The sequence below is a fragment of the Podarcis erhardii genome, assembly GCF_964252035.2.
Source record: "Podarcis erhardii genome assembly, chromosome: 16".
NCBI lineage: Eukaryota > Metazoa > Chordata > Lepidosauria > Squamata > Lacertidae > Podarcis > Podarcis erhardii.
The window spans coordinates 15,467,796-15,483,671 of record NC_138514.1 but is presented as its reverse complement, the minus strand read 5'-3'; the positions used below and the strand labels follow the sequence as shown (position 1 = coordinate 15,483,671).

The 15,876-nt window shown below is 42.6% G+C and overlaps 1 protein-coding gene and 2 long non-coding RNA genes across 4 annotated transcripts; 2 read left to right on the top strand and 1 right to left on the bottom strand.

The window, feature by feature from the left end:
* The first annotated feature begins 99 nt into the window (after positions 1-99).
* Positions 100-688, top strand: LOC309331908. The gene is made up of 2 exons (XR_014152003.1): positions 100-200; positions 525-688. It is a non-coding gene; the product is annotated as an uncharacterized lncRNA (long non-coding RNA).
* Positions 689-1,059: 371 nt separating this feature from the next.
* Positions 1,060-3,230, bottom strand: LOC309331904. Its single transcript, XR_014151998.1, has 2 exons — positions 2,413-3,230; positions 1,060-1,465 (listed from the first exon to the last, which is right to left on the bottom strand). It is a non-coding gene; the product is annotated as an uncharacterized lncRNA (long non-coding RNA).
* A 1,292-nt stretch (positions 3,231-4,522) lies between these two features.
* On the top strand, positions 4,523-15,876 carry LOC309331868 (NXPE family member 2-like). Of its 2 annotated transcripts, XM_081844408.1 has the most exons (6): positions 4,523-4,687; positions 5,708-5,777; positions 7,692-8,388; positions 10,436-10,497; positions 12,767-12,985; positions 14,816-15,876. In XM_081844408.1, the coding sequence occupies exons 1-6, from the start codon at positions 4,601-4,603 to the stop codon at positions 15,349-15,351; spliced, it is 1,671 nt and encodes a 556-aa protein (XP_081700534.1). In that variant the 5' UTR covers positions 4,523-4,600; the 3' UTR covers positions 15,352-15,876. The 2 variants fall into 2 exon arrangements, with proteins under 2 accessions (XP_081700534.1, XP_081700535.1); XM_081844409.1 differs by lacking the exon at positions 4,523-4,687 and having other exon boundaries at positions 5,221-5,777; positions 7,696-8,388; positions 14,816-15,875.

Sequence of the window (15,876 nt, the reverse complement as noted above, 5' to 3'; positions counted from 1 at the left end):
AACCCGTGGATTTGCACCCACTAACCCTAACCCCCAGATGTTGCGCCCGGTGCGGCCGGGCCCCCCTGCACCCCCCACACTACGCCACTGGACTTGTCACATTCTGTTTACCAAAATGTGCCTTTGTGCTTGTGCGGAATGTTTTTCGTTTGCAAAAGGAATGCTTCATCATACCTCTGGAGGGCCATTAGGCTACAGTGGTGCCCCACAAGACGAATGCCTCGCAAGACAAAAAACCCGCTAGACGAAAGGGTTTTCCGTTTTGGAGGTGCTTCGCAAGACGAATTTCCCTATGGGCTTGCTTCTCAAGATGGAAACGTCTTGCGACTTTTTCCAACTTCCCCCCCCTTCCCCCCTTTTTTCTAAGCCGCTAAGAGCTGCTAAGCCGCTAATAGCCGCTAAGCCGCTAATACCGCTAAGCCGCTAAACCGCTAATAGGGTTGCTTCGCAAGACGAAAAAACCGCTAGACGAAGAGACTCGTGGAACGGATTGTTTTCGTCTTGCGAGACACCACTGTATTCAGTTAAACTTGGTGCTTGACCCTTGTCTGTGTGTCCAGAAGCTACCTTGTCAGAAATATGGCTTGGATTTCAGGATAGAGAAATCTGTCAGCTTTGGCTTTCCAAGTTTCCAAGTTTCTTAAATTCAGTTACCTGCATTTCCTCTACAATTAGATTTTTTTTTTTTTTAAGGTATCCTCACAAATCACCACCAACATATTAGTGCAGATTTCTCCTATTAAACATGTTTCTGTATGCAGTTTTGACCAATATACACATTCTTGCAAGCAACTTTCCCGAATATAATGTGTTTTGTATGTTATTTTTACTAATATGTGCACTACTCTTTGGAACTCCCTTCCCATTGATCTTCGTCGGGTTCTTTTCTGTATTGGTTTCAGCAATTATTTTTGTTTCCACAAGCCTACCATGACATGTAATTTTCATATATATGTAGAAACTGTTTTATTTATATTTTTAAAAATTGTGCTAACTTGTTTTTCATGTTTGTTTTTATCTGCATATATAAAGAAAGTTTTAGATCGTCACTCAGTTGCCTTCTGTCAAGGAAGCGACTTACAAATTTTATTAAATAAATAAAAATAAAATCAATGGTCTGGACCTTGAAGCTCTCTATTATCCAACCAGCTGTTTGATAATATGTATTACAGCCTCTCTGCAAAACTGGATGAGTGTGTGCAGAATGTGCTGGAAAAAGATCTCCGTGGAACAGAAGGGGTGTGGAATAACCTTTGCTAAACCTCCTCCAGGAGAAATCATCACCTTCCTTTTTTTACACATGTCTCTAAGAGGTACCTCAAACTAAGGCAGGGGTTGCCAGTGTGTCAATCATATACTCCTTCCTTGGTACCCACAAGCTCTTCTCCACCTGCTGAAGTTTGGAGTTCTTGTTTTAAAGCATTCTGTTGTAGCTAATAGAATAGGTGGGTTGAGTAGCTGGCTCCTACAAAGTAAGCACAAAAAGAATGTGATGTTTTGGCAGATAGGTTATGCCAGCCTGATCTTGGTACCAGATCTACCAGTGCCAGGATCCTAGAAATTTAGCTGTGACATGGGATAGCCCCATTATCGACTAAAGTAAGTGATCCCAGGGTTCCACCCATTTGCAGGTAACGCCTTCTGGGGGTTTTTTTGAGTTTTTTTCCCCTTTTTTTAAAAAAATAATATTTATTCAGAGTTTAAGAGTTACAAAAAGAAAAAAAGAAAAATACAAAATACAAAAAAATACAACAACAACAACAAAAAAGAAAATACACTCGCTTAAAAAAAGAGAAAAAGAACAGATTAAACCTTTGCATAACTTTCTTCCTTTACTTATTTCCTTGACCTCCTCACACCTCCCATTTTTGTATTCTAGTTCAAATCGTTATTTCTGCAAATCCTTCCAACCTTATTTTCATTTAAGTAATTTAATTTATTTTACAATATTTTTAAAAACCTCTTTTACTTTATCCAATCTTAACTCTCATCATACCTATATATCAATACTTATTCTTGAGACGTTTCTCTAAGGTCGAAAAAGATTCCCTTCCATGAATTTCCCAACTCTCATAAAAACAAAAAAAAACAAAAAACAAAAAAACAAATTATATTGTATACCCTTTGAGTTCCCAATTTCCATTCCACCCATACCCCCTTCCTGGTTTCAGTCCCCAACATAAGTCTTCTGAGCTAGGGAGGCATTTGGGGAAGTTTTTAATGTGTGACATTTTAATGTATTTTTAATCTGTATTGGAAGCCACCCAGAGTGGTTGGGGAAACCCAGCCAGATGGGCGGGGTACAAATAATAAATTATTATTATTATCACCTAACGGAAGGTATGTATGTGGTGGATATTGTGCAGAGAGGTAATCCTGCATATCCCCAGGGGGTCTTCGTTCCCCACGCACCATTATGTTCAAAGTTGATACGCAGAAAGCATCAAAAGGAATTAGAAGGGTGAATAAAGCTGCCTTGTAACTTGGTTTAATAGGCTTGGGCATGGAGACAGCATGAACTATGGACTAAAGCTGTCCACATTAAATTTCCTTATGTAGTTAAGGGAATATTGATATTGACAGTGGGTTCTTTCATGTGCTTGTTGATAGTTTCCAAAGACTCAAGAGACGCTGTTGCTGTAATGCCAACCTTTTGGTGGCTTTTGCCTCAGGCCAATATCACTAAATCTCCACACCAGCCAAATTCACCCACAACCTGGTGTTGCTAAAGGGCACAATGAGCCTCAGACCCCAGAACTGACCCATTTGTGTTTCCGGTTAACTTTGACAGTTTAGCTGATTTTTCAAGGCCTGCGTCTTCTGGCGAGACCTTTAGTCAGGGCAACCATCTTAGCCTAACCCAACCACTGGCTTCCTTCTTCAGTTCTTCACCAGCCAAGTATTGCTAACACACCTGGGGTGAGTAGCTTAATATTCAGACATCAGCTCTTCACTTTTGACCCTAACCCCTCAGTCTTCTCAAATCTTTGCCTCACACTCCGCCCATCAACTGACTTTCCCAACCGACTTTCCGAACTGACGATTGTTTTCCGCAACTGACAATCCACCCTTTATCCACCAACCAGAACTTCCAGCTAATCAGAGCCTGCTGTTCCCTTGACCAATCAAAATGGAGTTCTCTGATCCGGGCCCCTATAAATACTCGAAGCAGCGCTCTCCCACTTGCAGAATCTGTTGCCAAGCTGCTACTGCCAAACAGGCTGCAACATAGTAAGAGTTCAAGGCTTTGGACTTTGAGGGTGTTGCTCTACACGGAGGCCACAGAAACCGTTTTTGTTTTTTTTACAAAGGGCAAAGAATGTACAGATATACACATAGCATTTTTCCACACTGTGTCTCAAATTTGCTAAGATTCTTCCATCCCCAGATGGAAGAATAAAATATTGAGGGGGGGGGGGCAGGTAAGCCCTAACCTGCATAATCAATCACATGATATAAATAAACTAATAATAAAAATTTATTTATATCCCGCCCTCCCCAGCCGAAGCTGGGCTCAGAGCGGCTAACAACAGTAAAATAATACAACGTTCTAAAATCATTTCATTATATTGGTACATTCACACTATTTGAATGGCAATGGCCATCAACTTTGGTAGGGCCTGTCCCCATAAAAAAATGGGGGGGGGGGACCTCAGTCTCTAGGCATTGGCTCCTATGCCCCTCCCACCTTATTTCTTTCTGTAGTCTTCTGGGATATTATGCTCCCTCACCAGTTCTTGAGCCTAATGCAGCACTGTACTTTGATTCCTATAGTCAGAGAGTCTGTGTTTTAAAGGGCCTGCCTGAGCATCATGCTTTCTTCCATCCTTGAGATCAAACACCAGAGGTTAGAGGGGAGGTCAGGTGGTTGGCAGCAGTTTTGATGAAAAAGAGGGAACCCTGTACCCACTATGAGAGAAAGAGAGACAGCAACAGAAGCAGTTTTGAACAAGGAAATGATAGACCCAGAAAGAGGGCTAGCTCTCCACCTGTGTTATTCATATATTTGTAAACAAGCAAGGTTTGTTTGTTTGTTTGTTTGCTTGCTTGTTTTTAAGGATCAAAGGCTCAAGTACTCTCCAAAGGAAGCCATCTGCTGGTAATCTCTACCCTGGAAGTATTATTATCAACATGATTATTATTTTACTTACTTATTTTCAATATATAACCTGGGAATTCTTACAACTCAGAGAAGTAGGGAGTGCATATTCATCCTTCAAGACTCAGGAACTACAACCAGGTGGAGGTCTTCATATCTGAAAATCAGCAGTATTTTCAGTTATTAAAAGGTTTATTTGCATTACAGAAATGCATATCCTAATAATAAGATCAGTAAGAGTGAAACAGAGTAGAAGAGAGAGAGAGAGAGAGAGAGCTCCTACTACACTACTAATGATTTTCTGATGTCAAATCTTACAGGCTACTGGGTTAAATGAATTTTCAGTGAGTTTTTAAAAACATACATTCTAGAATAGTCTGTTGGAAAGTATTACTACTCTCCCCTTGCCTTTGGTTGCAACAGGTTTGAAACCAAAGGCGGTGAAAAGGAATTTCTCTGTGCCTTTTGACAGAGGTGCCAGGAATATCTTTGGTTTGTACCATGACCTCAACAGCCTTCCTGGCTCTCGTGCTTGGAGTCAGTTTCTTCATCATCTACACTGTCCACATCTACAAAACTGATACCCAGGTAAAGTGTCTTACCTTATTCAATAACACAAACTAATTCATAAAGATTTTTTTCAAAAATGGTGTATGGACCTCAACATCCGGGCAGAACAATGGGGGTGGAGACACCAGGACCATATAACACCGATCCTGAAAGACCTACATTGGCTCCCAGTACGTTTTTGAGCAGAATTCAAAGTGTTGGTGCTGATCTTCAAAGCTGTAAATGGCCTCGGCCCAGTATACCTGAAGGAGTGTCTCCACCCCCATTGTTCTGCCCGGATGTTGAGGTCCAGCGCCGAGGGCCTTCTGGCAGTTCCCTCACTGTGAGAAGCCAAGTTACAGGGAACCAGGCAGAGGGCCTTCTCGGTAGTGGCGCCCGCCCTGTGGAATGCCCTCCCATCAGATGTCAAAGAGATAAACAACTACCTGACATTCAGAAGACATCTGAAGGCAGCCATGTTCAGGGAAGCTTTTAATGTTTGATGTTTTATTGTATTTTTAATATTCTGTTGTTAGCCACCTAGAATGGCTGGGGAAACCCAGACAGGTGGGTGGGGTCTAAATAAAAAGTTGTTGTTGTTGTTGTTAAGACATTTAGTTAATTAGCACCTGATGGCCCTGGAATACAACATGGATTGGATTCTGGTGACCATTTAAAAATAGAAGTAAATAGTTTGGCTCTTGCAGTGTGACACTTTTGCAGAATGGAATTTTAAATGCAATATTCACCTTGAGTAAATGTTTCTCTATTTTTCAGAAAACCTTTTATTGCAGCCTCCCCCCGCCCCCTGTGGAAGAACATTGTTTTTTAAACCTGTGTCCACTATCAACCAACTGCAGCCAACTGGATGGTTGTGGAGGCCGCAAATGTGTGGTTGGGGGCTCAAGGCAGTTGCCCTTCCCTAATTATTTTGACCCTGGCACCTGCTATTCAGATATGCTTCCACGTGGAGGTTTTGCTTGGGAATTGTGCCTTACTACTGCTCTGTTTTCTCCTTGTGAACGCTTGTAATTCTTTCTTTCTCATTCCATGCTCCAGATTCTCATCTTCAGAGGTATCACAATGAGCCATGTATCAAATCAGATCAATCACTTTGCTGGTGACATTGGTGAGGCCTTTTTCAGTTCTCATATCTATTCCCTACCAGCTCTTTCCCTGCTCCCTCCTCCTCCCATTCCCTTTTGCCTTATGTCGCCAGAGGCTGGCCGCTGCTGGTGCTTGTCAAAGGCGAAGCTGAGCCTGGTCTTCACAGAGCTTCACAACTCTATGGGGTGGAATGCTCTCTTCCTCCTCACATACTGGAATGAAAGTGAGGGAGAAGTGAAGGATGCGAGAGCAGTAACATCTATACTTGAAAGAGAAGGGTGCTTCAAAAGCAAAGCATTATCCCAACCTGGAAGATGCAGGTGGAACCAGCAGGGAAATCTTCCTAGGTTATAACCCAGTACTGAGTCAGGAAAGCAAAATCCTTACAGGAACAGGTATTGGGGGAATAGTACAGGTAGATGCATAGCATAGCAGGGAAGTATACTAGGGGCCTAAGAGTTCGCCCACACTTCCGCTTGTTCGTGCCTAGAAAGCACAGGGGTCTGGACAGTTTTCCATTTGTCCCATTCTTTCCAGCTAAAATCGAGCAGATTTGCCTTTCTTCCTGGAAAACCAGTTCTTTAGCGCTAAATCAGAACAAACAGCAATTCTCAGAAAAACTTGATTCCCAATTGTCCTGATGCAATGCTAAATCACGGGTTTTCCTGGATGAAAGTAGTGGAGCAAATGGGCTTGTGAAGCCCTGGGCTCGTCTACCCTTCTGCTTGTTCCATGCCTGGAAACAGTGGCATAGCATGGGGGGCACAGGGGCGGTTGCCCCAGGTGCAAAATTGTTAGGGGCGCCAAATTTCAACACCTGGAGCTGCTGCAATACATGTGAACCAGGAAGTGACCTCTCCGGAGTATGGAACAACTCTTCTTTTCTTATCTCTGTGGCTGTGATCTCCTGTGTGACATGGATGATTTTAAGCTGTTGAATGTGCATGTGTACTCCTTCGGTTTCTCTTCCTCCCACCCCTCCATGTGGTCCTGGCAACCCACGTTACACCACAGCCTAGAAAGCATGGGGCTGTTGTTTTCTGCTTGATCCATGCTTTTTAGGTATGGGTCTGAGCAGTTTTCAACTTACTGCTCTCCTTCCCAGGAAAACCTGCTATTTCGTGTTCAATCGGAGCAAACGCTGATCTGGAGGAAACCCAAATTGCTGTTTGATCTGATTGAGCACTAAAGAGCAGATTTCACCTGAGGAAAGGAGCAGGACTAGAGGAAGTGTGGACAAACCTCCAAAAATATGAGCTTTTGCTATTCTGAGAGCAATCCTACATTGACAGCATGGAGGCAGAGGGGGAAGAGAATCTAGAACATGAAGGATGCTACGTGAATATTTTAAATTGATATTTGTAAGCCTTTATAGGAGCCTCTTTTTTCCCTTTTTTATACTGAAAAGTAATGTAAAAAATGCCAATATTAATATCCACACAAGCCATTACTTAAAGTAATTGATTAGGGAAAATTATAAAATACATTTTAAAACAAAGCATAAATAAATAAAATCTTGATTGCGGTCCAAAGACCCATCGAACAATTTCAGAACAAAATACAGTTAAGACAGCCAACCACAAAAGAGAGAGGAACAGAGGCGGTCATTTTGTTTTGTCTCAAGCATGATGATCCTTGATTCTTTTAACTTCCGAGAGAAACTTTGCCACGGCCAGTGTAATATCATTAGCCCTGTCATCCAAAAGATATTTAATATGCGATGATTCAGATTTTCCCAGCAGATTTGCCAGTAGGGGTTTGATTAAAACAAAGCATATTATTGTTTTTTAAAAAATGTGACTGATTTTCTTCCCATGCTTCCTAGACTTTTATGAACGAATCCCATATTTTCCTAGCATTCAGGTTTACTTGTAATCACTTTTTCGATTAATTTGAAAGTATTTTTATTCTTTAAACAAAAATTATTCCATCAAAGACAGCAGGAACAGAATTTTGCCCATGAAAGGAGACATCCTGATGAATATGAGGATAGAGTGGGAAAAGAATGACAAAGAAGTAAAGGACATTCTGAGAAAGCTGAACCAGTTGGTGCCCAGTGTCACTTTCACAGATATAATGACCACCACAAGTGCCAGGAACAGCAAGGCCACCATATTAAATCAGAAGGGTTCTTATTGTGTTGGAGACCCCTTGATGGTTCGGCTAGATTTGTACAACTACTTGGGGGAGAGAAAGAAGTATGGAGGAGACTTCTTACGAGTGAGGATCTACTCTTCAAGTCTTGGGGCTGGAGCTTCTGGGCACATCACAGACTATAAGAATGGGACATACCTGGTCAATTTCACTTTATTTTGGGAGGGCGATGTCCAAGTTTCCATCTTGCTCATCCACCCCAGTGAAGGAGTTTCTGCACTGTGGGCTGCGAGGAAGAGAGGCTACGACAAAATAGATTTCAGGGGCAAATTTCTGAATGGGGCCTCACACGTCTCCACTAAGTGTGGTTTTGTCAAAAGCACAACCGCGGATCTATGTGAGTATCTTGATGAACGAGACCAGGAAGCCTTCTACTGTGTGAAACCAAAGAGGGTGCCGTGTGAAGCTCTTGTGAAACTTCAGTCTGAACTAACATACAAATCCTACCTCACAGACTTGGAACAAAGACTTTTTAAGAGGTATTTCACTCTCCTGTCTCTTCTTAAGGCCAACTGTCAATGCATTTCATAACTCGCAGCCGGGTATTTTAAGAATTCTGCTGCTCATTCTGTGAATGTTTCATTTTGAGACATTTGGGTCTGTGTGTTTGCTCTCTGGAGCTCTTTGGCAGTCAGAAAGCCATACAGAATCCCCAGGGTCGATGATGAATAAGCGGGTGCAATGCGGTGTCTTTTAGAAGTATCTAAAAACAGGAGTTAGGGATATGGCTTTAAAGGGGGATTTGACAAATTCATGCAGGAGAGGGCTACTGCTGGCTACTAGCCATGGTGACGATGCTCTGCCTCCACAGCTAGAGTCAGCAATGCTGAATATCTGTTGCTGGATACCACAGGAGGAGAGGGACCTCTTATGCTCATGCTCTGCTTGCAGGTTTTTGGTCAGATGCTGGGCTAGATGGGCCATTGGCCTGATCCAGCCAGTGTGGTGTAGTGGTTAAGAGCAATAGACTCGTAATCTGGGGAACCGGGTTCGCGTCTCCGCTCCTCCACATGCAGCTGCTGGGTGACCTTGGACTAGTCACACTTCTTTGAAGTCTCTCAGCCCCACTCACCTCACAGAGTGTTTGTTGTGGGGGAGGAAGGGTAGTGATAAAGCAGGATATCAAATCCAAACTCCTCCTCCTCCTCTTCTTCTTCTTTTGTTCCCATGTGTGTGTACGTGCCCCTTCTGGGGTTGTGCAAGCTGAAATGATTACAAATGGGTAAGCAGTTCCTCTCCCAAGATAGATCCTCTTCCCGGCTTGGTTGCTCAATACAATGATGAGACAAGTTCCTCAAGATTATTGGAATCTGTTTGCAGTATTGAGGAAGAAGATGGGAAGAAGGTTTCATCTGTTGAATCTAAGGCTTCAGCATGCATCACAAAGGCAGTTTGTTACATCACCAGTTAAATACACATTTGTGTTGCAAAATATTGGCTTTCAACAGTTATGTGGGGCAAACAATTGCTTAATTTCCAGCTGAAGATTGGACAAGTTCTGCAATAGAAGTGAACAGTGGTTGGAGTGGTGTTGGTTGTGTGGGCACATCTTTACCCTGTGTTCTCTGTTAACTCGTGTCTTGGTTGGTCTCTAAGATCCAGACCCAGACAATCCTCAGAGCACCAATATTGGGCTTATCCACACTCACTTTTCTTCCTACACTTCCTAGGCACAGATCTGTGCTTTATAGCTCCATGTCTGAGTGCTCTTCTCTTTGTCCCAGAGTTTCACCCACAAAACTCGCTCCTTAAAGCTGAAGCACAAAAAATCAGCAATTTTGGGTTTTTGTGGTTTGCCATTTGCTCCAATTCAACGTTAAAGCATGGGTTTTTGTGGGGGAAGCTCCAGAGCAAAAAATAAATGAAAAAAATTACATTACAACAATATAGAAGTCATACTTGTCACAATCAGAACTTACATTTATTTAAAATATTGGTGTGCAGCATTCAGAAAGGCTTCCAATAAAAAGACAGAAAAACAGTACATTATACAGTGGTATCTCGGGTTACATACGCTTCAGGTTACATACGCTTCAGGTTACAGACTCTGCTAACCCAGAAATAGTGCTTCAGGTTAAGAACTTTGCTTCAGGGTGAGAACAGAAATCGTGTTCTGGTGGCGCGGCAGCAGCAGGAGGCCCCATTAGCTAAAGTGGTGCTTCAGGTTAAGAATAGTTTCAGGTTAAGTACAGACCTCCGGAACGAATTAAGTACTTAACCCGAGGTACCACTGTAATGTGGAATACTTTACAGGGGAAATGCAAGTAATAGAACAAATATTTCCCTTAAGCATTCATTGCACAAGGAGTGAATTGAACCAAATTTCTTTCTTTTTATCAGGTCCATTTTAATGTCATTTTCTACTTGACCCAATAAAAACCTGACAATGTACAAAAGGCTTTGCAAAATCAGATTAAGATTCACCTTCCATTTACAGCAGCAACATGTTAGATGTGAGAATTTAGTGGGAAACATCGATGATGGAAATATTCCCAATATGCTGACTTCCTTTTTTCCCCCTTGAAGGAACAAAGTTGGAGCTGAGATCCTGCATCCATTTGTGGGCATCCATGTTGTATCCTGTGGAAGTGAGTTAGACCTTCCAGTTCTCAATGCAACGTTTTGTTTGCACATATAATGAATGTAGGAATCTGGGATACATTTTTTAGCACATCACAGCCTTCAAATACCTTGAGATGGGCAGAACCATCCTATACTCCCAACTTGCCAGGAAGAGGCTTACACCACCACAATGGCTGCCATATATTACATATAAATGGGCAATCCTTTCAATGTGAGGGCCACCTTACCTCTTGTATAACCTTCCAGGGTTGTATTCCAGTGGTGGGTGTGATCAGAGCAGAAACACGCAGTGATAGACTTTGGGCTTTCACATTTCAGAGGCGCCCTGTGTGACACCAAAATCCCACCCCCTGCCTCTCACCCTCTGTTCCAAGTCATTTTTGCAGTGACCCCTGCAGCGCCCTCTCAGCTCAGCGCCCAGTGGACACAGGTGGTACTGTGGTCTAAACCACTGAGCCTCTTCGGCTTGCCGATCAGATAGTCGGTGGTTCAAATCCCCGCGACGGGGTGAGCTCCCGTTGCTCTGTCCCAGCTCCTGCCCACCTAGCAGTTCAAAAGCATGCCAATGCAAGTAGATAAATAGGTACCTCTGCAGTGGGTAGGTAAACAGCATTTCTGTGTGCTCTGGTTTCAGTCACGGTGTTCTGTTGCACCGGAAGCAGTTTAGTCATGCTGGCCACATGACCAGGACAGTTGACTTTGGACAAATGCCGGCTCTCCCGGCCTGAAAGCCAGATGAGCGCCGCAACCCCATAGTTGCCTTTGACTGGATTTAACTGTCCAGGGGTCCTTTACTTTTACCTTTTTACCAATGCAGGTCATGCTCTGCTAAATCCGCCTCTGAAACAGCATGGAGCAATGAACACAACTCTTCCCTTTTTACAGTTGTCTACACTCAAAGGTCATTCCTCTTTACCCAGGCCTATGGCTATTAAATTATGGTCTGTGAAAGCGGAGGAGATGACTGTTACAATGATGACTCTTTTATTAATAGGCTGTCTGTCAGTATGCTTTTTATTATGTTTTTATCATTGATGTTCTCTAATGTGTTTTTATTGTTGTACTCAGCCCTGGGATCTTTTGATAAAGGGCAGTATGTAAATTGAATTGATGAAAGTGTTGTGGACAAGTATCCAATTCAAACAGGGTTAACTTAGCCAATGATCACACCGGGAGTGGAAAACAAAAAGCAGTTTATTCGGTTATAGCAGAAGGCACAGAGTGGGTTAGCACCCAAAGAATCTGGGCACCTCTGATGAGCACACGGTGAATACTTAGACTGTTCCAATACATTGTTACATGTGAGAAACGTTTAATCCTGATTACAATGGGTTACATACATGTGGCATTAAGCATAGGCATAGGTCTCAACAGAAAACCTTGGGGCTCAATGCATGGGGCTCAATTCCCAGAATCTTTTGGCCACTGTCCCTTCCCTCCTAGTTACAGGTAGGTAGCCATGCTGGTCTGCCATAGTCGAAACAAAACAAAACAAAAAACATTCCTTCCAGTAGCACCTTAGAGACCAACTAAGTTTGTTATTGGTATGAGCTTTCGTGTGCATGCACACTTCTTCAGATACCAATAACAAACTTAGTTGGTCTCTAAGATGCTACTGGAAGGAATTATTTTATTTTATTTTGTTCCTTCCCTCCTGGTCATTGCTTTACTGAAAATGCCAGGAAATCTCCATCCACAAAGTCTGAACAATTTATACCTTCCCCCTAAAAGTACACACACTACCAGGAAATTTCTAAACACAAGATCTGCATCAGCATTTTCAGGAAATGTGCAACCACAAGGTCCCTTGCAAGTGGACAGTTTGACTTTTGCTTCTTGAAAGCACCTTGTGGACAGCTAAATGGGTTATACTTAGTAGGTCATGCCATTTGTAATCATAATCTAACTGGGGAGAAGCCAACATTATGGACCCATAGGCCAAAAGGGTCTCTCTTTTTCCTTCAAAGGCTCCAGGCGAGCCTCCCTGGGGAGAGCATTCCACAAGTGGGGAGCCCCCACAAAAAAGGCCCGTTCTCTTGTTGCCATCCTCTGGGCTACAGAGGATGATCACAGAGTCCAAGTTTATTCATATGGAGAGAGGTGGGTCTTGATATTGAAAGAGAACAACATCCCCCACCCCAAGGACCCCTTTCCCATGAGTTGTTAAACCCCCCAAATACAGAGCTGGTCAAGTTGACTGATGGGGTTTCTAAAGCTCAAACAGAATCCTCCATACTATTTTCATCTTCTCATTTCTTCTTTTCCTTTTGGTAGGGAAGAAGACAATGGCTAACATGAACTGCAGAGTCGGGATGACTTCCCCGTCTCCCAGTGGCTTTGTTTGGCAGAACCAATGGTATCCTGCTTTCTGCAAAGTGCTCAATGGCAGCACCTTGGATAATGTTTACTCTTGCTTACAGGGAAAGCAGGTTTTCCTCCTGGGAGACTCAACTGTGTGGCAATGGATCGAGTATCTCTCCAAAAGAGTGAGCAGTACGTTTTCCCACCCAGAGAAACCACAATGTAGTATTTAGCCTATTAACAGTATCAACTTCTATGTACCCAGAAACTTTTATTATTTAATGATGATAATAATAATAATAATAATAATAGTAGTAGTAGTAGTAGTAATGTAGGAAGACTTCTGTACAGCTTGATGTTGGCTATAAAGAGCCACATGAACTGATCTGGTTGCAGTGTAAGCCTGATTAGAGACACTTTCCTTGGATGGCAGGAGGGTTTAGTGAAAGTTGGAGAGCTTTGTGAAATGAAGGGAATGTTGTGAGAGATCGTTCTATTTGGTGGCTATAGCGGTATGGTTAGAAAGGATCCAGCACTGATTAGATAGATAGATAGATAGATAGATAGATAGATAGATGATAGATAGATAGATAGATAGATATAGATGATAGATGATAGATGATAGATGATAGATGATAGATAGATAGATAGATAGATAGATAGATAGATAGATAGATAGATGATAGATAGATAGACTGATAGATCAATCAATCAATAGTAAAGGTAAAAGGTAAAGGCTATGGGGTGCAGTGCTCATCTCGGCTTTCAGGCTGAGAGAAGTGGCGTTTGTCCACAGATAACTTTTCCAGCTCATGTGGCCAGCATGACAAAAACCGCTTCTGGCACAACAGAACACCATGACGAGTACTGGAGTGCACGCAAACTACATTTACCTTCCCGTCACAGTGGTACCTATTTATCTGCTTGTGCTGGTATGCTTTTGAACTGCTAGGCTGGCAGGAGCTGGGACAGAGCAACGGGAGCTCACCCCATTGTGGGGATTCGAACCGCCAACCTTCCAATCAGCAAGCCCAAGAGATTCAGTGGTTTGGACCAAAGCGCCACCCACATCCCCAGATAGCTAGATAGCTAGATAGAGAAATAGAGAGATACAGTAGACACAGATGTGCTTGTTCTGTATTCACTCATTTAGGTTATGCAAAGAGCAAGGAACTTTTCTGGGGGACTTGTGTATGGGAGAGCAGTAAGTTGTGCCTAAGAAAGAGAGCTAGGCTTGCTGCAGGTGGACGTTTTTGGCTGTTTCTCTATTAAACAAGCAACATCTTTGCTCAGTAAGTTTTCCTCGCAAAAAGTAGGAGTGGGGGGACCCCCAAGTCTGCAAAGGTGGTTTTATTAGGTTCAATATATTTCTCATTGTAAAAGTGGAGCAACTTTTTTAAAACAACAACAACAGATCCAACTGTTTTTGTCAAGAGGACCTTTATTTAGACGTAGGTCTATGCAAATGGAATATGAGACCTTGCAGGGCTACATAGCGAGCATTTACAAAGAAGTCTGTGTTTTATAGCTTCTGACCAATATATTTGCAAATTATTTTCACTTGATATCAGTTTTGGTTTTTCAATTCCTGGTCTCCTGATTATCTTTTAGTGTTTTATTCAGAACTTTGTACAAGGTACCGTATTTTTTGCTCTATAAGACTCACCTTTTCCCTCCTAAAAAGTAAGGGGAAATGTGTGTGCGTCTTATGGAGCGAATGCAGGCTGTGCAGCTATCACAGAAGCTAGAAAGCAAGAGGGATTGCTGCTTTCACTGTGATCCCTCTTGCTGTTCTGGCTTCTGAGATTCAGAATATTTTTTTCCTTGTTTTCCTCCTCCAAAAACTAGGTGTGTCTTGTGGTTTGGTGCGTCTTATAGAGCGAAAAATACGGGAATTAAGTGGCTTGTCCTGTTCCTTTTCCATTTCTGTTTTGCCCCACTTGAAATAGTCCAGTAATTAATCAGAGGATTTTACATATATATATGTAACTTGTCTTTATTTTGCATCTGTTCCCATATTAGCGCTTTCGTACTTTGATACCCAAGGACAGAGCATAATCCAGAGTTCTGTCATTGTGGGCATGATGAACAACATTACAATCCATTGGAGAAGGCATGGGCATCCCTTTTTATCTTTCTTTATGCACTCATTGAAATCTCACACTTACATTGCTCGACTGATTGACATGATGGAAGGCAACAGAGACACGGTGGTTGTCATCTCCCTGGGCCAGCACTTCCGCCCCTTCCCCATTGAGCTCTTCGTTCGAAGGATGATCAACATCCGGGGAGCCATCCAGCGCCTTCTCCTGAGGAGCCCAGATACAAAGGTCATCATCAAAGCAGAGAACACCCGGGAAATGGACGATGACCAGGAGCTATATAGCAACTTCCATGGCTATGCCCAATACCTTGCAACAAAGGATATTTTTCGGCATCTTAATGTTGGTTTCATTGATGCCTGGGACATGGCAATTGCCTACAAAGCTCACCAAGGTCACCCACCAGAAGACGTAGTCTGGAATCAAATTGTTATGTTTCTAACTCATATTTGTTAATACACTAAAGCACAGCTAGTGTGCAAACTTTAATTAAACAGAGCAGCATATTTTGGATCAGCAAGTATGTTTGTTTAATGCATGAGACCCTTTGTCAAATGTTGCATGTGCATGATTTTGTCCCATTGGGTTTCCATAAGAATCCCAGAAGAGCCTTGCTGAGGGTCAATCTAGTATCACCTAAACTTGCTCGTAAACTTCATCCAAGCCTCATGAAAAATTCCAGCCCCACCCCGGCAACAACAACAACAAAAAGAAATTCAAAAAAGAGGAAAAACTCTGTTCCCCTGAGTTCCTACTCAAAAACAAACAAACAAAAGAACCCCTGATGTAATATGATCACAACATGCTGTAGCACTTAGTAAACTGGTCATTGCATTCTGTACCAAGGGGAGCACCAGAGAATGAACTGCTGTTGCTACACTATCATGATACGGCAACAATTTGTGTGAAAGTTTCTTGCATTGTAGGGGTTTGGACTAGATGACCCTCATGGTCCTTTCCAACTCTACAGTCCTAGGATTC